The sequence below is a fragment of the Perissodus microlepis genome, chromosome 22, assembly GCF_051167445.1.
Source record: "Perissodus microlepis isolate ML-2025 ecotype Zambia chromosome 22, ASM5116744v1, whole genome shotgun sequence".
Lineage (NCBI taxonomy): Eukaryota > Metazoa > Chordata > Actinopteri > Cichliformes > Cichlidae > Perissodus > Perissodus microlepis.
Window position 1 is genome coordinate 18242674 of NC_140481.1, and position 27569 is coordinate 18270242.

Consider the following 27569-nt stretch of genomic DNA (forward strand, 5'->3'; position numbering starts at 1 on the left):
CTCACTTGAAGATTTATTAGGTACACCTGCTGGTAATGGGTTGGACCCCGTTTGCCTTCAGAGCTGCCTTAACTCTCCGCTGCACAGATTCAGCAAGGTCCCGGAAACATTTCTGGTGTTGTCTTCTGATACTGTAGCCCATCTTCAAGTTTATTATTATTTGAATTACTGTTTCTTTCCTATCAGCTTGAAACAATCCTGACCTCTGCCATCAACAAAGTAGATCAACATATTTTCACCCAGAGAACTGCTGCTCACTGGATATTTCCTATTTTTCAGACAATCCTCTCTAAACCCTAGAGATGGTTATTTCAGAAAATCCCAGTAGATCAGCAGTTTGTGAAACACTCAGACCAGCCCATCTGGCACCAACAACCAAAGTAACTTAAATCACATCTCAGGGGAAACTGGCATCATGGATTTGCAGCCAACAAATCTGCAGCACCTGTGTGATGCTGTCATGTCAATATGGACCAAAATCTCCGAGGAATGTTTCCAGCGCCTTGTTGAATCTGTGCTACGAAGAATTTAAAGCATCTCTGAAAGTAAAAGGGGGTCCAACCCTTTGTCAGGTGCAAGGTGAGTGCAATTTCCCACTGATCGTCCATCCATTCACTTCCACTCATCCCAGCTATTGTAGGGCAAGAGGCAGGGTGCACCCTGGACAGGTCGCCAGCCTGTGATTCATAACAAATTCACTGAAGCAGAAATCTGACAAGCACACCACATGATGTAACACATGATGCACCATCAGCATCTGTCCAGATCTGCTGAGGAAACATATTGTTGCAGTCAGTAATCTTCGTCTGATGCTACACTTTCTGTTTACAGTCGATCAGTCCGTTGCAAGTTTGAACGAGAGCAGTTGCCTCATTTTATCTGCAGCAGCCCTCGGCCTGAGACAGCAAGTAAATAATAAATAACCATAAATAGTAGAATTATTTGGGTTATTTAAGGGAAGTGGGTCCAGTTACGCACAGACTCAGAGACATAGTTATTATTGTCTGTCCTCCTGCCATCCTATCAAAGTTAACTGTTATTTAAACTAAGAAGTTCATAAAAATTAAGAACAATTTTTTTTAGTTCAAAGTGTGAAGTTACCCACTTCCCCCTCCTGTCTTTCAGGTCCAGACGTCGAGTCCTTCACCACAGAGATCAGCCTCCAAGTTCCCACCCAGGCTGAGCTACGACACAAGCTCTCTTCATTATCATCCACCTGCACTGACTCCGCCAGCCAGGACACAGAGGCCGGGGAGGAGGACGAGGAGGAAGAGGAGGAGGAGAGTGAGCAAGGAGGAGGAGGGGGCGTTGGGGGATCAGGAGGAGGAGGAGGAGGAAGGAGGAGAAGACCCCCTGTGGTAGTGACCCTGGATGAAGAAGAGGTGCACCCTGACACGGTGCTGGTGGACAGGGCGGAGCGCGAAGATCAGACCAGCAAAGACTGTGAGGAAAGCAGGCCAGAGGTTTGAGGAGAGGCGGAGTGAGACACAAGCACCCAACAGCTGCCAAATCAAACTCAGAACCATATTGGCTTTGTTCTTAATATTCCTCTCATATGTCAGAGAAACATATGATAGAAAGTGCAACCTCAGTGCACTAACTGCCACATGACCTTACCTTGAGAGACGCGAGTTTTCAATTCTAATTGATCTTATAAAACTGTTTGTTTTTTTTCCTTTTCAGCATAACGTCATCGAACGGCTTAGCGATTCTCCTGTTTCTTTGTTCCTCCTGCTGTATGTCGAGGCCTGTTACTGATTAACGACTGAGTAATGAGGACATAGAAACACACTAAAAATCACCCACACGACCCTTCTGCTATGCTCCATCCCTCACTGCGCTTATAGACTGCAGCGGTCATGTGTTTCCCATTATTGCTTGTGTTGGAGATTAAGCGTGGAGCCTAAAGTACCCCATTTGGCCAAAATAAAGAAGCTAGCTTTTAAAATCTAACTGCAGGTCAGAAATGTGAAGTCAGTTTTTAATCTGTAAAAGAAATGTTGCCATGCAAATTCACCCGCCAAAGATTTTATACTTTATAAAATCCACATGTGTAAAACCACGGGGATAGCTTTGGTTCTGTTTGCACAGGTTTTCTGATGTATGTGCTCTATGAAACTGTTCTAGGGGTTAAAGCTATGAAATGAGACTTTCAATTGTGCAATTTCTCTTCCACAATTCATTTTAGTGCAACAAATGCAAAGATGCACTACTCAAAGAAATGAAGGGAACACTCGATCATCACTTGGTATGACACAAAGTCATTTAAACTTCAGCATATCGGTCTTTCCTTTCATTTGAAGCTTTGCTGCAAGTGAGTTTTTCTCCAGTCCAGCTCCTCTAGGACTGCAAAATGACCTCCAGCTGAGCTACTCGTGCATGTTTCTCACCAAACTGTCGGAAACACACTCCACGAGGGCCCGATGTGCTTCAGTGTAGAGCCCGGCACCGTGCAGCTCAAGTATATCCGCCTGAGATCTGCCATCCTGGAGGAGCCGGACTACTTGTGCAACCTGAACAGGCTGGAGGTACGATCCTCATGCTAGCAGCAGTGATAAGGAGTAAAAAGACAAACTAGAGGATTAAGAGGGATAAGGAGAGAGGATTTTTGTGGTGGTAGTCTTGTTGTTGCCTCTCTGGTAAACCCGTTATCACTATGATTTGCACCAAAGCAGCTGAAATGGATTCACAATGCTTTCTGCTTCCTAGCTGGACAGACTTATATCACTGAAGTTCAACCGACTATGATGCTCGAGCGTTTCCTTAATGTTTTTTTGAGCAGTGTACTTACTGATCGCTTTTTTTCTGAAGAAAAAGGATGAATATTTTATCACTTTCTGAAACTAAAAAGCCAAAAGCATTTCTTTCACTGTTTTTAAAGTCTTCTAGATCACGTCGGATGTAAACTACCAGTTCAAAATGGTTTTGTGCCATTACCCAGTAGAAACAAAGCTTAATAGCAGGCAGGCACCTGACAGTGGTTTCTGAAACACATTGTATAGCAGACATGTGGGTGAAGATCGGGTACAATGATAACAATGACTTACCACACACACACACACATATATACAGGACAGTTACCCTTTGCCATTCCTTTGATATGTGATCTCTGGGTGAACTACTTCTGTTGAACGAGGACCAAATCCCTGCTGTGGACAGTGTGCTATGCACCGGACAATGTCCAGAAGACTGAACTGCATCCAGACCTCTGTGTCTGCAGTTGTTGACATTTGTGCAATGTGACAGCATTACTGCTTCCTTCTTTTTCCCTTGCCTAAAATTTCTGACTTGTTGCTAATAAACATTTGTCTCCCGGCGTTGTTTAATTTTCATCCGAGTTACAGCAGTGAGAAAAGAAAAGTAAGAAGTCTTGTTTTATAGTCCTGCCATTTAACAATGGAAAGCTAACACAGTAAGAGAATAGACAGAGCATTATTGAGGGGAGAAAGGATCATTAAATATTTTATTTTGTGCGAGTTGAATTTCTGTTTATATTCATTGTTTAAAAAAAAAAAAAAAAAAAAGTAACTGGAAATTGGGGGAAAGCAATACAAGAGCTCAAAATGACTTTTTGAGGCTAAAAATGAATGCCTTGGTTTATTGTGAACAGTAAAGAGTCTGTGTCGATACACAACAGTGCGCTTTAACAGGTAACTGTGATGCTCATTTTGAGCCCCATGCAGAGCGTCCATGTGACAGAGGAGGATGCTAGTGATAGGGTGAGGTGGAGGCAGTTGGTGCGCTGTGGTGACCCCAAAAGGGAGCAGATGAGAGGAGCAGGATTCTGCTGGCAAAGCTTTATATGATTCACAGTTCAGAATAATCCTTTGTCCGATCATGTGCCTGAAACTAGCTGTATCTGATTGGCTGCATGCCACAAACAAAGTCTGGACGGGGGTGTTGAGATGACCATATGAGCATCATACAGAGTAAAGACTGAAGCTAAAAATAATTTTAAGTGGTGAAAACAAGTTTCCATAAAAAAATTTTTTCCCTCAGAATTTAAAACAAACACTGCACATGAAGCCCAGTTTAACTTACTGAACCAAAAACCTGAAAAGATTAAGATGATTTAAAAATATTAAAATCTAATTGATTTTCTGTCAATTACCAATAACTGAATAAGTTTCAGGTTACGCTCCTGGGTAGATACTCCCAGAGGTAAGTGAGAAAAGACTGAGGTTATTTCAACATGCCATCGTCCATCCCAGGGTCATGGGGAGGTTGGGGTTCAAGGTGGAATATACGCTGGACCGACTGCCAGTCCATCGCAGGGCTAATGAGTTTCCACATCCCTAAAATACCCATCTAATGTTACAAATCTCTGAACTGTAAATTATGACGCAGTTTGGAGAGTTTCTCCTCGCCATCCAGTCGGAAATCAGCACACCAAGAGACACACGAGCAGGTTGGAAAGAAATGACAGTGAATTGTCAGTAAGTTTTTATTAAACCTTAAGTACAAACTGCAAAAGTAAAAAACAGTCAATTTAACCAACATGAGACTCTCTTTCCGAATGAAGGGAAAGGCCGAGTTACCAAATAAATTAAGTCACCAAAGACCCCACTGTGAGCAAAGTAGTTTATACTGTAGAAAAGGAAGGAAAAAAACAGAAAAAAAAATAACTGAAGGACAAACAAAGAAAATCCCATCTGAATAAAATATATTGTAAGGCCATAAAAACTTGACAACCACTTTTTTTTTTTAAATGTTGAAAACACCCGACTTGGTATGTCATTAAATAGTCCTAAAACAGTTCAGTCTTCTGCAAGGGACAACAACCAACAAACTGGATTATAGGATTTTTTTTTCCTTGACAGTCACCACTGGCAAGCTCAGTGCAACATGAGTAGCTACTACATTTTTGTTGAATTTTCAGTAATGAAAATGTAAAAACCCATTTTTTTGTGTGAACATATCATTTTTTCCCTTTTCTTTAAAAAAGTAAAGCTAAACAAACAAAACTAGATCAGGAGGCCAGGGAGGAGGCGGGGTAGGTAAAGGGGGGGGGCGGGGGCAGTCGTTGGCTACTCGATATCTTCTTTCTTAGCGATATAAGCAGCACTTAAAATTTTTATACACATTTACCAGAGCAACCCTGTAAGCGTCAAACTCACATGGATGAAGAAAGGGAAAAACGTAAGGCTTTTTCTTCATCGACCACTCTCCTCTGGAACACTTTCTCTCTTTCTCTGGTCCTTCCTTCCTTTCTTTCTTACTCAACCCCAGAAAAAAAGGCTCAAGTATTTAAAGAAATTTACAGGATTATGTACAAAAAAAAGTTGATGTTTGTTTGCGTTGGGCTTTTTCTCCGCTCTTAAAAAAAAAAAAAAAAAAAAAATCACTAATATATCTGGAAAGGGGAAAAAAAAAGACAGAAGAAAGAAAAACTTGGATTTGATATTTCACATTTTACACTCTTTGACTAGTGGCTCTACTTGAGATAACACATTAGATCAACAAAGCTTAAAAAAAACCCAAATAATAATAATAATAATATAATATAATATTAATGTTTACTGGTACAGATGAAACAAGAGGACTGGAAGAATGGAATGTTAACACGATTGCACATCTAGAACCAGAAAAGCCCGATGAGCCTTTCTGCCCTGTGGGGGTCGGGGGGGCGCGTGAGCTAGCAGAGTGAACCAATAGCAGGCGCCAACCCCCAGATTTTTTTTTTTCTCCTTTAAAAAGAATTTTGTGTTGTTATACAGTAATTATAACCAACAGCACCAATAAAATGGATCTCCTTGCTAAGTATCAGGCACCATTTCCACTTGCTAGTGAAGAAGGGATCCCTCCATACTACAAGGAAGTGAGGTGACCTTTTCACAGGTCAAGCAGCTGCAGCTCTGCCCCTCTCACGTCCGCCGACGAACAGAAAACAAAAAAGAAAACGTCCACAATGATGACAAAAATAAAAAATATACACAGAAAATTTCTCACGACAAAACAAAACTATCGAAAAAAGAAAGCTAAGATTCATAAACTGAACTTGGGGGAAAAAAAACAAAAACAAATTGTAGCCAACCAACAGTAAACCAACATCATCTGTCTTTCAAGTTTTTTTTACCTTGCATCTCCAACCCACATTTCATTAAAAAAAGAAAGAAAAAATAGGCAGGAACTGCATCAAGAATACATTAAAAGTGATTCCTCTTCCTCAAATAAAGGACAGAGAGAAACTTTGGGCAACTACTTGATGTCATTTTCATTTCACAAAATCATGGGAGGGAGGGAGCGGTGATGAGTGGGGGGAAGGCCGCCTTTTCATTCCTCCTGTGTTCACAGTTGAGGGACATGTGATGTATCAGTATCATGGGTGAGAGGAGGGCAGGAAAGAGTGATGCAAGAAAAAGGTAATTATTGTAACCTCCTATCAGCTGAGGAAGGGTGGAGGTGGAGCTAAAGGGTAAAATGAGGCCTGTCAAGTCTGTGAACATTATACTTAATGCTTTCAATATTGACTCGGAGAGAGAGAGGTGTGTGTTCTAAAATCATCCAAAATAAAAACAAATTCTTCTTTCACACTAGTGCAAAAAAGACATCTTGCTTTTCTCTTTTTAGTTCCTTTTCCTTATAACAAGCCTGTCATTACTAAAGGAGAGGAGAATCTCTTGCTTATTAAAGAGATGGAGACTGAGGTCAGGCAAGGGGGGTCTTCAAAGCTCAAAAACAATCTCTAACATCGGGCGGTGAAGAAGGAGCGGTTTGATAGTGATCCTGCTTACTGTGGAAAAACAAAAACACGGGGATTCAGAGAAGTGGAGGGGGTGTGGTGGGATGTGGGCACAGCACACATGGGTGGCAATGTTGAGGCGTCCCGCCTCAGGACACGGCAGCGGCCTTGGGCATGTGGCTGGACGACAGGCGGGCCAGGGACACCTCCACGGTGGCGCGTTTTCGGGGTCCTCGCTTGGCTGGCGATGCTTTGGCAGGGCTTAAGCCGTGGCAGGGGTCCCCTCCTCCGCCACTAACAATGACTCCTCCAGCGTCGATGCTTCCTCCGTTCTTCAACATGGCTCGTCCGCACACCTGGCTCACCAAACTGTTGATTTGCTCCTGTGTGGCAAAAGGAAGCAGAAAAAAGTGAGAAAAAAGGTGGTAATGAAGCAAATGCACACAAATCAAGAGCAGAAGGTAAAATGGAATATGGCAAAAATGGATGAAAAAGTACAGGTGTGTCCACTGTTAAAAAAACATAAATAAAAATTTGAAAGTCTGATTACACCACAGGTACAACTCAGTATAAACACTTTCAGTAGCGGTGTGAAAAGCTAGCTGATGTCTCCCCCATCTGGACAGAGGGAGAATGGAAGCATAGCAGACCCACACAATGGTAGCTTACCTCATCATATCGATACATCATCTTAAGGCCTCTGCAGGATTTGTGCTTCTCCACATAGCGCAGGGCACACTCCAGACAAAAGACCACATTGTCAGTCTCCCGAACCACCTAAACGGAAAAAAAGGCTTTTAGTAAAACAAAGAATTTATTTTCTTAGTGAAAAAGTGGAAATATTGATAAATCTATTTAATGTCTCATACTCATCATGCTTATACTGTTATCTCAGTAGTATTAAGTATGTTTAGTAAGTTACCTTTAACTTACAGAGCATACTGCAGGAATAATAACTACAAACTGAAAAAACAAACAAAAACAACAACTCCTAGTGCCAATTCACAACAACAGTTGCCTCAAGGCACTTCGTGCTGTAAGGTAAAGACCCCACAATACTATAGAGAAAACCCCAACAATCAGATGATCCCCTTTGAGCGGCACTTGGCGACGGTGGGAAGGAACAACTCCCTTTTAACAGGAAGAGACCTCTGGCACAACCAGGCTCAAGGAGGGGCAGCCACCTACCGCGACCGGTTGGGGGTTAGGGGAAAGAAGAGAAAGGAGAGCACAGAGAGACCATGGAAAATGCACAAGCTACAGGAGAGAGTAGACAAAAGTTTAATTAATATGCAAAATTGGCAAACAAATTCATCAGGATTGAAAAAGAGGTCACTGGAAAACAAGTGCATTATGGTCCCTCAGCAGCTTTTAGCAGCATAACTAAGTGATGCTTCAGGATCATCCAGTCTGATACTGGACACTTTATGAACCACAGGTAGAGTCGAACTTAAACTCTGGATTTAGCAGGGCACCAATGAAGAGAAGCCAGGATTGGAGAAATGCACTCTCTCTTTCCAGTCCCTGTGAGTAGCTTTGCTGTGGCATTTAGAATCACCTAAAGGCTTTTAAGGGAGCTTCTAGAAAAGTCCAATAATAGATGTGTGTTTAATGTGCGAATTAAACGATATATCCCAGTTAAAAAAAAATTAGTCCAAGATTCTTATGTGTTTTTGGAAGCCAAGGTAATGCCATCTAAAGTAACTTTATGGCTAAAAGAGATTTTAAGGTCAAATACAATAACCTCAGTTTTTTCTTAAGTAGAAATTAAGAAATTACCAAATCTTTTTGAATCATCTAGCTTCATAGATGGATATGACTTGGTATCATCTGCATAACAACAAAAGTGTATGCAGTGTTTTCTAATAATACAACCTAAGGGAACCACATATAACGTACAAAACAAAAACATTTAAAAAATGTAAAAAAAAAAAAAAAAGTATTGGGCCCAGGACAGAACCCTGTGGAACTCCATGAATAACTTCAGTGTACGACGAAAACTCCCCATGTACATGCACAAATTGGGATCTATCAGATATGATTCAATTGATCGACTGATCGATGGGGTCTAACAGACATGTTGATGGTTTACTTGAAGTAATTAGTTCAGTGAGATCAATTGGCAAGAAGCACTCTAAATATCAGACATCTGACATTTTTCAATAATGGTAAAAATTGTATTTGAAAGGAAATTTGAAAGGAAATTCGTGAAGTCATTATTACTGATAGCTAACAGAACTGAAAAACTCATTAGCCTGACTAGTGCTGAGAAGAAACATGGGGTTGTTCCTGTTTTTCTCTTATCAGTGACAAACAGCATGATGGCCTAGCTTTACGGAGGACTTGTTTTTCATGAGGTACCAAGCTATTTTTCCAGGCCAGATGACAGTCTTCTAAATTAGTGGATCCCTAATTTCCACCATCTGTGTGAACTCTACCAGGGAGTCACACATTAAGATTAAGATATCCTCTATCGTATCCTCTGTATAGACATCTACTGTATAGAAATGTTTTCCAGAGTGCTGTAATTCATATTTTAAACAAAAGAGGTTTTTTGAGAAATACATTAAATGCTCAGTTCCTATGCAATATGTTGGGACAAGATCAAGAATGTGATTAAAATATTGAGTTGAGGGTAGTAATGAATTAAACACAGTGTTGAAGTCGTTGTTTTCATCATCTACAAGCATAAATCTGCCAACAGAAACTTTTTTTTGTCTTTTACAGTTCAACTGTTTAAGGCTAAGGATAATTACAGCTGTCTGAGTCTTTGGGGGATTAATAAACTAGAGTGAGAGATCACTGCCTTCATTTAAACTTAAAGTGTAAGAGAAAATAAATCAACATGTTGATCGATTATTACATCATTTACTAACAGGGACTTTGAGAGAGTCCTAATATAAAAAATAAATCAATATTCAATTGTTTTGCTCTATTGAAATAGTTTTCATATATTTCTGGGAGCAGATGGTCTCTGTGAGTTTGGAGGGGGAGGGAAGCTGCTGAGAGACGTGTAAAGTTGCATACATACTGGAAGCGATTTGCTAATAGGGGTTGAAATTTGTAAGCATTTGCTTCCTCCTACTCCCCTTTGAATGGAAAAAGGTCCGTATTTTTTTCTAAGTTATGTAAAAAATACAGACCATTTTGTTAATAAACAAAAAAAATTATTTTTGTTTATTAACATTTTTTTAAATAATATGTTTGAAATAAAGATTTGATTCAGATTCAGACTCATCGTGCATCGCTTTGAAGCTGATCGTTGGTCGTATGCAGACATTTCAGGCTCCGGTTGCCTAGGTGACCCTCTAACGTATTGACTTCCAGGTCATACGTCAACCAACTGTATTCTTCACTCTCACTAATAGTCTATTCAACTGGTCGCTTTGAAGTTGAATACAGTCTATTGCAGATCCCTCCCACTTTGTGTCGTCAGCAGTTTTTGCGCCAAATGTTGTTCAAATATTATTTCTGTGATCTCTGGTGTTGCTGCAAAACCCTTCCAGTGTGTACACAGCTTACAAATGCAGCTCTGCTTCCTGTGCTTGACTCTGCATAGATCATCCAGAATCAAACACAGACTAATCAACTCTGGATAGTCATGTTTTTTGTTTTTTAATAAATTCAGCAACATTCATAGAGATGAGAGCTGCACCACCCATAGTAGGATGGTTGCAGTCTCTCTAAAAAAGACCACGTTTTCCACCTAAAGTTTTCCAGTTACCCACGAAGCCCATATTGTTTGCTGGACACCACCCAGACAGCCTGCAGCTAAAAGACAACATCCAGCTATGCATGTCAACCCAGGTCAGACTGGGGAGAAGACGCTGTTAGTAAAGTCACACACTAACTCAATGTTAGTTTTAGTGACTTGTGATTAAAACAACTGGATGCCATTACTTTCAATCTGAATTACAGTCTAAGTAAATCTACGTTTATCTTTAGTTCAAACAAATGCTCTGCTGTTGGAGTCTGCAGGTTCACGTTTTTAAGTATGAAGCTGCCAATGACCAGAGTTTTTTTTCTCTGCAGGTGTCGCTGAGTGGAAAAAAACACATGGTTAGAATTTTGAACGTGCTAGTTGCGTACCAAGGGCTTCTCTTTCGGACTGCGCTTGCTTTCAGCAGCAGCCGGCCTTTCTTCCCGGCAGTGCATTTGGGTGACAGCTAAACTACTTTGGGCCTGGCTAGCCATTACAGCTGCAGGTTTACTTTCAGCGGTGCGGAACCATGCCTCCAATTCCCCAAGCCTGGCCTCCAGCACAACAAAAAAGGTACTATTATTATACGAAACATTATCACTAAAGCAGGTCGAGTAGTAAGAGACCTACAATTACAGCCACACTAACCAGATGTAGGATTTCATTTATAAATATTTAGGATGAATATGTTGACTTGAAGGAAGGAAGGAAGTCCTTTGCAGGTAAACTGAACCCAAACCATTTAACATTTGACACACTGTCATGTTAAACCCCTGGGCGTTGTGCTCTCACCATGGACAGGTAGCAGAGATGTTGACAAATCTGGCAGCGCCTCTCTGAGGACTCCAGTGTCAGCCATTTGCCGCGAGGCTTCTTACGTCCCTCGATGGGTCCCAGGCTGCCATCGTGTGTGCCATAACGGGCAGAGGAGAGCAAACCTGCCTTGTAAAGTTCCTGACGTTGGCGCATCTCTATGTTCCTGATGGACAAAACAAACACACACTGAGTGAGAGCAGAAGTAAGTTTGCTGCTATCAAGGGGAAACTATCAGAGTGGAGCTTACAGAGAATGGCACTTACTCAGATCTCAGTACAGTAACACAATGGATATAATAGTATTATAGCCAACTTCAATCACAATTTATTCCTCTTCCTTTACAACAACAGTACATTTAGTCATTATAAGGTGAATTAGACCACACCTATCTTATGAACATAAATGGACTCAAACAAAAACTAGAAGTTTGATAAATAATAGGCACACCTTTTAAAAGAGGACTGAATTAGTGTTTGATGTGGCGATCTTTAGAAATCGAATAAAACTGGATTTGTAGCTTTGCCGTGTTTGTCGTTTGTATGAGTTGTTGCATCATACCTGAGGTCTTTGAGAAGGGTGGAGATGGTGGTGAGGAGTAGGCCGTTGTCCCTCTTGGACTCAGCTGTGGCGATCTGATACAGTAGCTTCTCCATTGAGAATGGTTTGGCTATACAACGACATTTCAGGTCCTGTGAGTGGAAAAAAAACAAAAAATCAGCCATTTAATATCCATTTTTGTCCAGCTTTCAGCCAAAATATAAAGATGTGGACTAATATACTCCAAGAATGCTGACAATGTCCTTTAGTGTATAACAAAGAGAATATTTGTAGTGTAACCAAGGTCTCTACACACAGATCAATGTTTCTCGTCTCTCCTATGATTCCTCACTAAAAATGTTTGTAATTTGCAAGAGCGCGTTTCAGGCAGTGCTCCACAGTGCAGTACATTTTATGAATGTCACATTACCCTGAAGGGTAATCTTAATGTGGCTGTGGGTATGATAGCATTGCTGAAGGTAGATGTACTTCCATCACTGTTATGCCCATAATGACAATGGGGAACATTTTCTTCTATTACAGCTATAATGAAGTCCAACGAGCCAAAGGTTTACTCGGGAGCTCTCTCACGCTCACAAACAGGAAACAGAACTCAAAGGTCAAAACACCGGCTGAATTAAGTTCATTTCAGTGTTAATCACCTCTACCCAAATTGAATCTTTAACAGCTGCAGTCCACAGCACTGTTGCGAAATGAAAACAAACAGTGATGTAAAATATGTCATTATTCATCGAAATGGCCTTTGGTTCAGCTTTGTTGGCCCTGATTTATATGCTGACCTTTGCGGCCTGGTAACCCAGGTTCATCCAGTGTGGTGTGGCAAAGTGCACCGTCTCTGACACGCTGTAGCCACAGCACACTTTAGAGACAAAGGCACCGGGGAAGCAGACCACAAACTGGCCACTCCGCTGGACAGTACGATAAACCTTGATGCCTTCACGGCACAGCACCTCTGGAGATATCTGGAAGAGTGAAATAAACGGCGTTACATTTCCAAGTGACTCTGCAAAGTTTTAGGATCAAAAGCATCGCTTCCTTCCAGTTAAAATATATATGAATGGATTTTTATAGACTTACCATGATATTCTTCTCCAGCATCTCTAGTCCTGGCGTGCCATTGGCCTGAAGCAGTGTATGGACCACCTTGTTCAGCTTAGCCTTCTCCTCAGCAGGGATAGAATACCTGTCCGAGCACACACACAGACATCAGTTTCAAACTTTTCACTTAGTTTTCCTTTATTCAAGTCTATTAGTTCTCTTGTCTAATTTTACACATTTTTACCATATTAACAAGTTTTTGGTGCACACACTTACACCGAGACAACGCCTCTGCGCATACTTACCAAATGCAATCAGCACCAGTGTGTAAGTAATCAATATATGGAAGGCGATTTTGGTCTCGAGACCAGCATGAGGTAGAAAAGACCATGCCAATGTTTAGCCAGGGAATGGTCACCCCTGTAGAGACAGGAAGGTTAAGTGAGACAGAAACATTAATATCTGCAGGCTAAACAACAGAAATGGCTCAAACATCTGGAGTGATCAAGATAACACAGACTATCTACATTTGTAGAGCAACGTACAGACTGTGCTATGAAAATAATTCTCACCAGGCACAGCACCCAGATGCCTCAGTATGGATCCAGAGTTATTTGGGAGGACATTGAGGTTCCATCCATGTCTGAGGAAAGAAGGAAAAGAAGACATTTTTATAAGAATGACTTTTGAGGAAGCAGATAGTTTGACTGTTAAAAAGTTTTATCTGACCGGTGATCAGGTAAAGACTTTGCTGCAGGTAGAAAAATGTACCCAAACTCACAAGATAGATGAGAAACACTTACTTTGAAAATGGCTCTGACTTTCCTGTGGGGAAACCACTGCCATGTGTACTGGTGTCCACCTTCCCACAATGCACTGCCACATGGCAATCTCTCTGTTCCACAATCCTCCAGTACTCTTGCTGCAAGAGGACAAAAACAGAAAACTGGTAAGAGAAAGTATGCATGAAACAGAGTACAGGATTCAGGTGTGCCTCATGGTCAGTCATGCTGGTAGCTGACATCGAGGAGAAACCAACTCACCTTTTAAAAATGATCTTAAAGTTACGGTCTGCTTGATTTCATTAACAGATGTATTATTTGATAGGGCTAAATGTTTTCTCATTAAAAAAAGTAATTACAACAAAGATTTAACACTGAAAGCTACTTTAGATAATGAAGATGATGTTTGATAAAGATGACAGGATGCTAACCTCAACCTCAGCAGCAGACGGTTCCTTGTTAAAGCACATGGTCATGGTGTTCCGCGCTATCCTGAAGAAGTTGGTCAAAGACACCGATTTCCCCTGCAAATCACATGGATTTAAGATTAATCATCAGTGGAATCTATTTTTCCCATGATGCATGAGTCAAGAAGTCAAATGGAGGGCAATAAGGATAAAACATTGCATATCTGACTGTGTGTGTTTCTACAAGGATCTCTACTCCCTTTGTTAGTGTGAGACAATTCCCCTGGACTTGACCCTCTCCCACTGACACCCTGCTACACAGAATCTTTGAAGGTGACCATAAATCTGCCAACTCTGAGCCTGAAGATGTGCAGACCAGGCTGAAGTTTGACCTTGTGGATTCCTAATGTTCACAGTGACATTTTGTTCTTTCTTCTTTTTCCCTCTTATGTGTTTGCAAGTACTATCTGACTTAGTTCTTTTTATGATTGCACTAGCTTCAGGGTTGTGAAACAATGCAGTTAAATTACAGTCTGGTGCACTGACAAGACTTTTTCTCATTCAGTAGCAGCGCTTTTTCAAGCTTTTTCCCAGTGTAATTACAGTTAATTACACCCTTGACGTGCACTTTGTCCTCTCGATCGAAAAAGTGAAACGTAAGCTCCTCTTGGGGGGCACTTGTGATGAATAATAGCCACAAATCTGAGCTCTGCAAAAAAGTGATGAGTCACGTTTTGACAGGACTTCCAAGTCAGGACAGTGACAGCCATTCACATGTCACTGTGCACTGAGCAGTACTTGTATAACTACGGGGTCACGTTTGTTGGGGGTGGGTGGGGGTAGGTGGGTGGGTGGGGGTGGGGGGTGTTCATACAGAGGGATTTGGTTACCAAAAGGAAAGGAGAAAAAAAAATCAAATGAGATCCAGATTGGAGATGGGTGGAGTATTGTGCAGTGAGTGAACACAGAAAGTTTAATTACAGTTTCGACCCAAGATGCTGCTTCAAAATAAATGTACACAAACAGTCACATGGCCCATTTTTTGTGCATACAGAGTGAATAATTTCAAATTTCCACATGCGCACAAACTACTGGGGGTCGAATAGGTACGCAGAGAATTTGGCAAGAGTGAGAGAAACTGGGTGGGGGTGGGGGGCTGTGGAGAGGACTGGATATTTGGGAAAATAGCTGAGAGCAAGGACATGGGCTGAAGGAGAGAAGCCATGAGGAGAGGGCTGGACGCAAGGAGCTGAAGGGTTATGAAAGCTTGTGGAGGCGGGGCTTTGGAACGGTGGGGGGGATGGGTACGGGCTGTTTTGGGGGCTGCCATTTCTCTGACCTACATTTTCAGCCAGCCATAATCAGCAGGCCTGCAAGCGGGCTGGGGAAATGCATCTTATGTGGTCCACAAATACACACACGAGCAACTCTACAGACCACCTTACCAAACACAGCTGCACAGAAATATTAAAACAAAACCACAAGAAAATAAAACTGCCGGCCCCTCACTTCAATGGCCCAACTATTTCTGTGTAAAAGCAGGTGTGCATACTTCTGAGGTTTGCTTAAACAAACCACAAACTGTGGCAGTTAACAGCACGATATTGTTACCAAGAGCACAGTAAGAAAATTCAATAGGCACTCACATCTGTGTGGTTAACAACATCCCAACAATGTCTCCGAGTGAAATCCACTTTGTTGAAAACAATATATAGCGCAAGCAAACAGGGTGTACATTTGGTCGCTTAAGATGTGACAGAGGAAACAGTCAAATTAAGTGTTGAATGTTTACACCTCATGAGCGATATATATCTTGATTCACTGAAGAGTCTCTAAAAGGTGCTCTGGCACTGACGACAGGCCAGAAAAGATAGCTCGAACCGCACATTTACCATATAAACAAGACAATGTACATCAGGTTGGACCAAAGGAGTAAAAGAAACCCAACAATGCCTGCCAAAGTGGTATGAAAATAATACCAAGGGCGACCATAACATAAGGAAATAAGGTAGACGCCACACGTTTCCATGCCTTGGAGCTGATCTTTAAACAGCAGGTCAATAAGAGACAAAAGGTGTTAACAGCATGTAATGACTTATCACAAGAAAAGTGCAGAGAGCAGAAACGTATGCATAAGCAATAACAAAAGGTAAACTTACGTGCCTCTTGTCTGTATGCTTCAAATGTGTGCCATAAACAGCAAGTGTCGTCTTCATCCTCACCTTGTAAATACATTTGTGCTGGTCACTGAGAACACCCCTGTCCTCCACCTCCTGCTCTTCCGCATGCTGCCTGTCCTCTTTGCCTTGTTTTTCCTGAGCGAAGAGCCGGCGCCGGCCCGCTTTGACCTGAGCCTCCAGTTCCTTCAGATGGTGATACACTCCATTGGTGCGGTGGTTTCCTGTTGCCCCTCCCACTATCCCGCCCACGAGCCCGTTTTTGGGCTCGTAGCGCGGCAGAGAGAAAGCGCCAGGCGCTGAAGAATCTGCGAGGCCCTCCAGAGGGCCGCGGCGAGACTCCAGGTCCTTTTTCTCCTGCAGCACATCAGTCTGCAGTCGCAAGCGCTCCTCAGCACCGAGTGAGTCGTAGGACAAGATGTACTGCAGGTAAGCCTCCTGCAGCTTGGCCAGCCGATCCTGTGCAGACTTGGGGATGCGCAGGAGGTCGGCGAGCTTGGTCCATTTCTTCAGGTCCATCACCTGCTGCATGCCGCCCATGTCATTGATGAGCTGGAAAAAACGAGACAGGTCCACTTCGCAGCCACCTGCATGGAGCAGAAAAAGAAGGTTCAGTAAGAGGAGAACATGAGCAGCACTTACAAAACCAGCGGCAAGTGGTGGTTTTGGAGTGCGTTCAACAGAACATTTGTTTCATAGGCTAACATGAAAAAGTGATATAAAATAACAATTTTGACTCATAAAATAATGTCGTGTACATAAAGAAGTTTGCAGTTTTCACTAATATAAACTCCGCTTTTTAAAAAGTCGCAGAAATCAAGCTAATCTAAAAGAATGCCATCTTGGGCCATCTGCTCCTTTGGGTAAACATGCCGTTCCCTCCTGCCCAGTTCATTTTATTTGAAACAGCCAATCCACCTTTCAAAACGGATCTGAACCTTCATTGTGCCAAACACAGACACAAATTACTGTTAATGTAGAACTGATCTGCTGGGGACAGTAAAAGAAGTCATTTGAAACCAGGGTACCCTGGCTGGCTGCGCTGTGGACCGTTGGCTGCCAGGTTTCTCTGGCCAACAGCCGCAAACCAACAGCCCTCACTCTAGCCCTGGCTCTAATCTGTATTCAGCTGTATATAAAAGCTACACACAGCACAAGAGACTGCACAAATTCAACCAGGGCAAAACTAAACAGCCACTTGTTTGCACACATGAGAATTTGCACATGCACAAAGCTCACACATTGGATTTCCGTCCCGACCCGAGGCTGTTTAAATGCTCATAAAACGCTTATGTCATCATGAGAAATAGAAGGTGACTGAGCAATCTGAGAGAAATATTGTTTTCATTGGCCGCCAGGCTCCTTTCTGATATGTTCCACATTGTTGCTGTCATCTATAAAACGGCGAGATACAAATCAGGCCGAATACTGCTGAAGCTCTCGGAGAACCAGTGATATCAATGGAAACAATAAGTAGTGCATAAGTGTCACAGTAAACAGTTTTATAGAGCAAAGGAGGCCAAACCACAGTTAAACTGCAGAATACAAAGGATGCAAAATGCAGTTTTTGTGATTGTAAATCATCTTCTTTGTTGTACTTATCACCATAAACAGCAACATGTGAATGACCAGGATCCAGGAGAAATTGAATTAGGAGAGTTCTGTGACAAACCATACTCTGTGTGTGCGTCGAGTACTGAGCAAATGTTGCTATTTTGTAACCTGTACTTGCACATTTTTTCCTATAAAGAAATTGTTTATTGAGGGATGTGGACAGCCATGTTTTGACTGGGTTGAGTGTGCTTGTGTTTATGTCTGTTTACTTGTTTGCTAATAATCACTCTTAGAAAGAAACCTCTGGTTCTACGTGACAGTGTGCAGGAAGAAACCTGTGGCCTATCGCTCATCACTCAAACTCTGCACATACTTTATATGCTCACAGTACGCTCATTTACAGTTTCATAAATACATTCGGGAGTATGATAGAACAGCTTTACATTCTTTCATATAGAAAAAATAAAAACTAAATCACATCATATTCTCTCATGCTATATCATTGCTGTTGCACTCATTTCTCCCTCTGAAACATATCTCATGTTTCTTTAACGGCCTTCTGAAAAATCAAGTCCGTTCTTATTGGTCGGCAGGCAATTTGACAATGAAATGAATGAACAGTGCTTGAATTCAGTAATGCAGCAACAGAAATCAGCGTATGATTCTAAATGGCACAAACTATATCATTGCACCACATCACACCATTTATTTTTCATGCTTACACAAAGAATCAGCAATTCTGAGTTCCCCCTTCAGCAATATGACAGCACTGTGTGACCAGAAACAACAACAATTCACTGGATCTTCAGCTCTTCTGACTTTTATGTTCAGTTGTGCCAGAAAAAAAAACAAAAAAACAAAACAAAACCAAAAAAAACCAAAAACATGTGGCGTCATCATGGTCGAGACTTTTTGAGGCAGCTGCTCCTTGTTTGTGGGCATGCTAAGCTGGCATTTTTGCAAATGTGTTGCAAACAAGGGTTTAAAAAAAAAAAAAAGCCTGGTCAGCCAACTAAGCATTTTAGACGGTTCAGGTGCAGCTTGCAATTTTGCAGAGCTTTAACATCCCTAAAGAAAAAAAAAAGTCAACTCCAAACAAACAACACAGCATCTTACACTTAACACCCTAGCATACAGTACTGCTACTGTACATTCACATACACATGTGCGTGTTCACTTACCAATGACAGGTGGCTCATCCATGGTAATGCCCTGAGATTTAAGGTGCTTGCGGATGCAAGCCAGCCGCTGCACATTGGGGCCCCAGCGCCGGCCCAGCATGTGGACTCTCTGCACCTGTGTAACAAAACGCATCTCCTCACTCAGCTTACACTCTGGTCGCCAGTCTGGTGGTGGCGCCACACGGCACATGCCAGCCACCTCGGCCTGTTCCCTCACTGCATCCAAGTACACCAGGGGGTCCTGAAACTCCCTTGGAGCCGGCCGGAAAATGGGGACTTCACCCAGGGCTGCCCAGCCCTCCGGCTTACTCCGGTGGCGCTCCCACTCCTTCTCTTGCTCGCGTTCCTTCTGACGCGTCAGCTCTTTCTCACGCTCCCACTCCTTGTCACGGTCAACAGCCCGCAATGCTGCCGGTTTGAGCTGTCCAGGGCTGTTGGTGGAAGTAAGAGGAGAAGAGGTGGAGGAGGACACAGAGGTTTGTTGGGGGTCTGAGGTAGTGCTGACGTGACTGGGGTTCGGTGAGTGATTCTGGCCTAATGAGGGGGAGGAGGCACTCCGACCATGAGACCTGCTCTGCTGCTGCTGTGCTTGTCGTATCAACATCAGCTTGCCAGCCGATGCCCGCTTAGGTCGCTGGTTCACCGGCTCCGCGTTGGCTGCTGGTGCAGAAGGAGGCAGGGTTTGTTGAGGAGGGAGAGTAGAAGATGGAGGTGGGGTAACAGGTTGAGTTTGTTTAGGAGAAGGGGGTGTTTCTGATTCGTGTCCATTAGAAATTGGAGTGGTAGACGAGGTGTTTTGCGTGGTACCTTTCTCTTGATTGGCCACCTTCTTGCTGCTGCTGCGGGTCTCCAAAGGAGTGGATTGGAGCTTGGCCTTCTTGGCCTCAGTGCCATGCGTTTTGGCTTTGTGCTCAACCACCCCCGTCCCCACCGAGTTGAGCAGCACCTCCAGACGCCGCTTGGAGTTCCGCAGTCCTTCTCGACCATGGCACTCCCCCTGGCCCTGCTGGCACAGTTTCTGCGCATCCTCCTTGGCCAGGGTGTTGTGCCGCTGCCCATTTAGCCTGCCGTTGGGACGGCCGCCGGCAGCCACATTGTGCAGCCCATTGGATAGTAGCACCTGTTTGCGGGTTTTTGCATTGCTGTGGTGGGCTGGTGCCGCTGCTTTTCCTGAGTTGGCCAGCCCATTGCTGGCTGCTGGCTGGCTGTGCTGATTGTGATTGTTCGCTGACGATGGTGCCGAGGCGGCGCTGTTGTGTTTGTTGCTGCTGCTGAGTTTGGTTTTCTTGCCCAGTTCTTTCTGTTTGGCTTTGGTGTAGGTGACGTGGCCCTTGGACACGGTGGCTGTGTACTTCTTCACAGTTTTGGAGGGCAGTCGGAAGTCGCGGCTCTTTTTGGCACCATTGACGGCTTGTGCCGAGCCCGCCCGTGTCAGCCCGTTTACTTTAGAAACCTGAGATGCACAGAAGAAGCAGGGAGAGACAATTGAGACATGTTAGATGTCATAGAGTGACCAATCTTACAACAGCCATGTGACTACGTCTGTTTTAGAAAAAGGACTCATTGTAAGAAACAACAGTGGGTGGCATGCTGACCGAGTTTAAACAGAACTGCTGTTGTCAGGCCAGATTCCTTTCATTGTTAAAAACACTATTACAGCTAACATAGTATAAATGATTTTCCCAAAACGCACACACACACGCACACACACAGAGAGAGAGAGAAAATAAAATTATCAGAATGTACAAGCCAACACATGCAGGGGCGTGGGCGCACCCACACTCCATGCTATGAAGAGGCCAAACATTCAGATGCTAGCTGTGCAGTAAAACATTTGGCTGGTCAGACCAAAGCTATTTGCGGAAACCGTCGCTATTCATTAGGGAGCCAATCAACTGTCTAGATTACTATACTTTTAAAATCTGCTGCACTTTTGTAGACTGCTCTCAGCACAACGACTGAGATTCAGCAAAGGATATGTGCAAACCAAAACCAAAGCCACTACATCCTGAGATAAACAACAGTTTAGAGCGAGTAGAGAGCGAGAGAGAGAGAGAGAGAGAGAGAGAGAGATGGCAGACATGAAATGGAAAGCAGGGATGGCTCCTTGATTTCTGCTAGCAGATGGCTGGACAGTATGAGGTAGAAGGTGGGGTCACTGGGATGGAATAAAATCCCATCAGGACGTATAAAAATAGCCTTTTATTTGGCTATCGCTTTTTTAAAAATGCCAGACTTCATTTTTTGGGGTAAAAAGGTGTTTTAATGCGCATGATGGAGAAGTATGGAGAAGCAAGTGAGTGTATATTGAGCACATGTGTGTTTAAGTCTTTAAACCCCCAGCTGTAGATCTGAGGTTTAGTACAGTGGTGTCTAGTTCCACCGCTAGCATACTGGGATGCAGCTGTGGGAAGAAACATGGCCACCCTCTCCCTCAGTTCAAAGAGCTCTACAGCTGCCTCGGCACACGTTAAACTGTGTTCTGTTTTTTTGTCTATTTTCCCATTAGAGCGTGGCTCTTTCTGATGTGCCCATTATTTGTCCAGCTTTCACTCACATTTCTCTTCATAGCTTTATTTCCTGCCTGTCTCTTTTTTTTCCCCCAAAGGTATTTCATCTGTATACATATTTCAGAACATTATCCCCTCTCATCCCACCTTAAAAGCTGCTAGAGGTGTCTGTGGAGTAAAACATCCCTTGCACTCTAGGCCAAAGTATAAACACTTTATTTTAGTACCAATACCAATATCTATTGGCAAAAAGCTAATATCTGTCAGGGCTCTACTTTTACCTTCTTTTTGGTTAGCCTATACGTGAGAATGATAAGAAATCTTAAGATCTTAAGAGTTAAAGATCCCTGTTTGCTTGTATGAAATGGTAAAGTGGGGATCACGGCTCTGTAGTTATACCAGTGAAAGCTCCTTCAAATACAAGCCAACATGATTTTATTGTATGTCTTTTTTCTCATGTTTCAAAGTCATGCATTCAAAGCACGGCTAGGCAGATTTGTACACAACACATGACAGAGCCCTGCTTTTCATTAGAAAACATGAAAAACAAAATGCGTCAGTATTTTATTGCTGTCATTCTGCTGCGTCTGTCTGTTTGGACTAGCTGGAGGTGGACCACATGAACAAGGCGGGAGGGAGGATGGGAGAGGATGGAGTTATCAATCACAGCCAGGGCGCCACAGGAGGGAGGTGACAGCCGGTCCATTGACAGGTTCGCCTTTGAAGGGCTCTCGTGTCACGTGTGTGTGTGTGTGTGGATTGTATTGTGTTTGCCTCAGGTGGTGGGGGGCCGACACAAAGACCAGGCCATTAAAAGATAAGGGGGAACTGAAACCTAACCCTGCCTCCGTCAATCACTCCCCCCGTCTCCCTACATACACAAACGCTTCTTCTCACAATGGAGGGAAAAGAACGCCAAAAATAAAACAGGGTGACAAGGCAGAGGGAGGAGTAAATGCAGATTGAGTAGAAATAGGAGCAGATAAAGTAAGTCTGCCGGCTAAAACGCTGTTTTCATGAGATAAACAGTGACAAAAAAAAATGTAAGAACTCCTACGACTCCAAAACTAGACTACTAAAAAGAATATATCCATAGATAAGAAAAGTTTCAGGCAACGGGTTATTTAGGGCAACAACGATGTCTAAACAGCTGTCTGTCATAAAGCTGCAGGATAAATATGGGAAGTATGTGTCATATCTAATCAGCAACTTTTGCTGACAATGTCAGAGACAACAAAACTGTCATGACACCTTCCTGCCACAAGAGGGCTCAGAGGACCGCCTCGCTTAAAAAGGGTAAGGGGGGGTGCTCTCAGCAGGTCTCCCTCACTTTTTATTTGGTGTGGTGGAAAAGGAGGAAGGCAAGAGTGATGATGAGGTAGAATATGAAAGAAAGAAAGGTTCACTTCTAATAGCGACTGGCAGCGAGAAATGAAAAGAACGACGAACAGAATAAGAGAGACAATAAAGAGCCAAAAGGAAAAAAAATAGAGCACACAGACAGAGGCAGGAGGCAGGCAGCCGGAGACTGTTCATTCGCACGTGAGCGGGAAGGAGAGGGAGGGGGAAAGGAGGTGGGTCTAGATGACATCATGTGTTGCTATAGCCCAGCTGAGGCCTGCCAGGAAGATTTTTAACACACAATATCTGCAGGAGCAGGCCCTGAGAAGGCGAGGAGGCGGGGGTGGGGTGGGAGATAGACAGCGAGAGGAGGCCAGCCAGAGGATAGAATAAGACAGCAGAAAGTTTAACCCTTTCAAAGCTTTGCTGACTCACAAAAGAAAGGAAAAGAAAGAGACGCAGGGGAAGGCAGAAAATCCAGCCCTACATGCAAGATTATTGTGTTTGACAGGCACAGAATTATTTACTTATTTACTTACTTTTTTGTAAATTGGTGTGTTCTAGTTAGTCCATAAAAATGTGTGTGTGTGCATTTGGATGATACAGAGATTTGGTCATCTTGTGTGTTTTCTGATGTTTATGGCTGTTCAAAATAAAGACAGTGCTGAATGTCTGATACGCAGCGTACAAACGTATCCATCAAATGTTCCTGTGATGCAATGACAACTGGTGGGTTAAATCCTATTCTGAACTCTAAACGGTCTCCTTTGCTGGAGTGATTTATGATGCAACCACCAGAACACCTTAAAAGTGAGGCATAAATCTGATTTAAGTCTTCAATTTCCTGTCACTTGCAAAGCAACGCAATCCAGGCAGGGCAGGCTGATTTTTAAGCAGTTGAAGAAAGGTCACAATAGCCCAGCACCAACAACGTACACAGTTTACTAACCGGCTCATAGGAGCTTGCTTGAAAGGATGCCCTGATTAATGCAACACGGGCATTTAAATAAATAGTGGAGGAATGACCATATTCAGTATTCAGAATTGCAAATTGCATTCATCAAACTCGATGCCCTACCCAAGTTTATTATCCATGCTGCACAGTGTGGCTTGCAGTAGTTGGTGCCTTCAGGGAGGTTAATTGAAGACTGCAGAGAAACTAAATAAGAGTCTTCTTCCAAACAATGGAGTCAGTCAAGCTGCTTTTTTTTTTTTTATTAAAATGGATCAAATCATGTTGGGTTTTTTTTAACTGTGTATACAAGCTGCTATTAAATTAGTGAGAATGACCATGAATTGAATTATGATCATGTTTTACCCCTTTTTTTAGATTAAATACACACAACCACAGAGTTTGTTTTACTGCTACAAAAATCACTTAACCTTTTCTATGGCTTAGCCTGAACTGTCACCGCTAGTAATGTGTCTAAATTTGTGTGTCTTTTGAACACACATGGTTAACACACAACTTGTTCATGATAATTGGAGGGAGAGCGAAAAAGAAAAAAACAAAACTAAGCCTTCCAAATGATTGGAGCCATGTTGTCAAGGGCAAAATCAGTCTGTCTGAGAGAGTGAAGCATGAAAATTGGTTAAAAAAGAAGAAGACAGTGAGGATTGCTGAATAAGAGCACATGAGGAAAACCAAAACACACCGTGCGATAGAAGCAAAAGAATAACACAGGGTGCCAGCAGTGTGCGAAACGGAGCGAGGGAGAGAGCAGAGGAAGAACAGCAGAACAAAGGCCGGTGGGTAAGTGAGGCTGAAGTTTGTCTTGGCAGGCAGTCACTCTCATTGAAATTCCTTGTTGGGTTTGCTGGACAATTCCAGCCACTTTAAAAACCTGAAGCACATGTCTGTGTTTACACCAGCAGCAGCACGGTGCAACACCAAGAAAACACCACCACGAAATAAAGGCTGGCATTTCAAATATGGCGGGTTAGAGACGAAGCAGGAGCGAAAGAGGAAAGCCGATCGAATGCGGAGCCTCAGCAGTCACCTGCCTTTAATTAGCCAGCGTGGCCAGAGGAATGGCACTTATCAAGCTGAAGACATCTCCAGCCTCCCCTTTTCCTGTTTTTCCCTCTTTGACTTTGTGGGGTTCCTTGAAACCTGCTAAGTGCCATGGAGAGGCAGGCAGGATTTCACAGCCCCTAGCCAGCACTACTAAATATAGCTGCAGTCGCAGCAGGCCAAAACACAATCATTACTCTCCCAGGCACAATGGATGGAGGAGAAGGGAGGCAAAGAGTGGAGAAGAGAGGAGGAGAGGAGCAGAGGAGGAATTAAAAGTGTGAGAAATAATAAGATCTGTAAGAAAAGAGCAAAGTAGGAAGGAGGTAATGTAAAGAAAGCACTGCAAATACACCACAATACATCAGAAGGTAGACAAGCACGACACAGGAGCAGTTAGGAGAAACCACAGAGAGGAAGATTTAAAAAAGATGGAAGATGAGTAAATAAAAATGGGAATCTCTGGAACTGTTTTCACCCTTTTCCATCTCCTTTCAGCCTATCACAGCTCTGACATGATACTGAAAGACTAGCGCTGGGCACTTCTGGCCACACACTACCTGCTTGCGCAGGTCCTCTGAAGTTCTCCTCAGTGGCAGCCCGTTGGCTGAACCTCTACTGTTGGCCATGGCCTGCAGCTCCCTTGCGTGCTCCCGCGCCTCTGCCCGCTCGCTGCGTTCTCTCAGAAGGGGCGGAGGTGGAGGTGGAGGGGGTGGCAGCGGCGGGGCAGGCGCATCCCTGCCGTGAGCGCCGCCCTTGGGCCTCGGACTCTCCCTGGTCCCCGCTTTACTGTGGCTGTGAAAAACTGGAAGGGAGGAAGGGACAAAGATGAAACACGAGGATCAGGTGTTTTGCTTTTGCAATTCTTAATAATAATTTTAAAAAAAATTGCTGCCTGCCAACATCTATGTTTTCGTATGCTTCAAAGAAAATCAGAGTGAGAGAAGAGAGAAGAAACAGTTCTGTGCTTTCCAGAGTCTGGAGTAGAAGTTTCTAGTCTGCGGAAGCCAAAAGCAAACAAACAAATTAAATAATTAAGCTACTGCAGAGACTGGAAAGTTCCAAAAGTACATACTTCATATATATATGTATATGTATATATATATATATATATATGTATAGGACATATAGTATGCTTTTCAGGCTAACATCTGCCTGTGCCAAAAAGCAGAATGGGTTTTACCCATTTGGGACTAAACCACAACGACCACATAGAAAACTCTACACAAACATTTGAGGTGACAGGCTTTTGGCAAACATATACGCCCCAATCAGTGAAATATGCATGATTTAAGGTGGCCATGAAAACACCTTTGTGCTACGTGTCAATGAATCTGTTCAAAATAGACTTCGACTACATAAACCACCCCCGAGATGATGCTAAGCGAGCCCAACAGGAGAGTGGCAATTAACATACATTGAATGGCTCTCTCTTCAGCTTTTATGAGGCTCAATTTTAAAGTTTTACAGAGTCTTAAAATCAGCTGCAGCGTGAACACGCACACAGCACAGTATGCGTTTATTCTGAAAGGTGCGTCATTGTTAGTTGGTACGTGGATGTCATGTTTTTTTGTTTATTTTAGCAGCAGTGCGTGTTGATGTGTGCGAGCGTGTGCATGCTTGCTGCGTTGCACGTGTGGTTCGATGAAAAATGGGAGAAATTCTGACATTTTGAGAAGTGAGCTAAGCAAGAAACGGAGCCCAATAAAAGCTGTTTAATTTAGCTATGTCAACATGGCACATGGCCCAGAGAGAGAGGGAGACAGAAATGAAGGGATGGCGCCCTGATGAATGGCCTACAATCTCAGGCCTTTCCTGTCTCTACCTCCCAGAATAAAACCTCTCTCTGCGTTGCCATTTCTATTTTCCCATTTCCCTCACCCCCGCCTCCCAGTGAGCCCATATAACTGTCCTCCTGCTGGAGATTGGCCCAAGCTGCATATTAAAGTGTCACGTTTGACACAAATCTTAATACCACAAAATGTACCGAGGTGTGAGCGTGTGTTTTTTTCCTCCACGAGCTTAAACACTCTTACCCAAAGCAGCGACCAGGTCGTCGTTGACTGCGTGCTCACACCTACTTGTGTACACTAAATGCCCGTTGCAGTGTCTTTAACCCCCCTCTCCCCCCTCATCTAGAGCGTCCCCTTGCAAAGTATATCTACTGATTTACCCCTTATCTATTTATTTAGCATATCACAGTGAAGGCGCCGAGGTGCTTTGCAAACAGTGTTTGTATATGAGATAAGAATAAGCTGTCCTCCTGCACAGAACAAGCCTGGGTTTGTTCAAACAGGTTACACTACCCCACCGTGTGTGCTACTTATACACATGGGTAGCATACACGCTATATTTTATGTTTAAAACTGCAGCTACAGATGTTTTTTAAAAGGATGAGGGGGAAGTACGCGTAGATAGGAGAACGCCGGGGGCCGGCAGTGCTCGGGAGCGAGTGACACAAAGGCAGCGAGAGTTTAACAAATCAACGAACCTCTCTCTCCCGCTTTCTTTTAATCCTACAAGTCTCTCCCGTAGTCTCTCTCCTCTTTCACATTCCACTTGAGAGGATGACCGGGTTGGGGGGCTGAGCAAAGTGTTCACCTTTCAAATCCTTTCTGGCGGTAATTTTACAGACTTAGAAGGGAGTGAAAGTCAGGGATGGTGGAAATGTGAAACTAGATACAAAGCCCTTTACGGGGGGGATTTTATATCTGAAAAGTATATGAGACTAATGGTTTGTAGGGGAAAAATAAAATAAACAAAAGGACGAGATTGATGTGAAAAAGAATGGGGGTCAGAACATACGTTA

At 43.2% G+C, this 27569-nt stretch overlaps 2 protein-coding genes across 7 annotated transcripts in view; one reads left to right on the forward strand and one right to left on the reverse strand.

Annotated features, from left to right (window-relative positions):
• Nucleotides 1-3316, forward strand: part of dtnbp1b (dystrobrevin binding protein 1b) — a 68039-nt gene extending 64723 nt beyond the window's left edge. For all 5 annotated transcript variants that reach the window (XM_084918948.1, XM_084918946.1, XM_084918947.1 and 2 more), the window contains exon 4: nucleotides 1126-3316. In XM_084918948.1, coding sequence (XP_084775074.1) covers nucleotides 1126-1469 — 344 coding nt within the window. In that variant the 3' untranslated portion in view covers nucleotides 1470-3316. The remainder of the gene's footprint in view (nucleotides 1-1125) is intronic.
• A 1104-nt stretch (nucleotides 3317-4420) lies between these two features.
• Nucleotides 4421-27569, reverse strand: part of jarid2b (jumonji and AT-rich interaction domain containing 2b) — a 106636-nt gene continuing 83487 nt past the window's right edge. Inside the window, exons 6-18 of one of the 2 annotated variants that reach the window (XM_084918943.1) lie at nucleotides 25321-25565; nucleotides 18896-20348; nucleotides 16143-16747; nucleotides 14008-14100; nucleotides 13598-13716; nucleotides 13367-13437; nucleotides 13100-13214; nucleotides 12834-12939; nucleotides 12536-12718; nucleotides 11757-11887; nucleotides 11175-11361; nucleotides 7352-7459; nucleotides 4421-7065 (exon numbers count right to left, since the gene is read on the reverse strand). In XM_084918943.1, coding sequence (XP_084775069.1) covers nucleotides 6832-7065; nucleotides 7352-7459; nucleotides 11175-11361; nucleotides 11757-11887; nucleotides 12536-12718; nucleotides 12834-12939; nucleotides 13100-13214; nucleotides 13367-13437; nucleotides 13598-13716; nucleotides 14008-14100; nucleotides 16143-16747; nucleotides 18896-20348; nucleotides 25321-25565 — 3650 coding nt within the window. In that variant the 3' untranslated portion in view covers nucleotides 4421-6831. The remainder of the gene's footprint in view (nucleotides 7066-7351; nucleotides 7460-11174; nucleotides 11362-11756; nucleotides 11888-12535; nucleotides 12719-12833; nucleotides 12940-13099; nucleotides 13215-13366; nucleotides 13438-13597; nucleotides 13717-14007; nucleotides 14101-16142; nucleotides 16748-18895; nucleotides 20349-25320; nucleotides 25566-27569) is intronic. The other variant, XM_084918944.1, reaches the window with a different exon arrangement.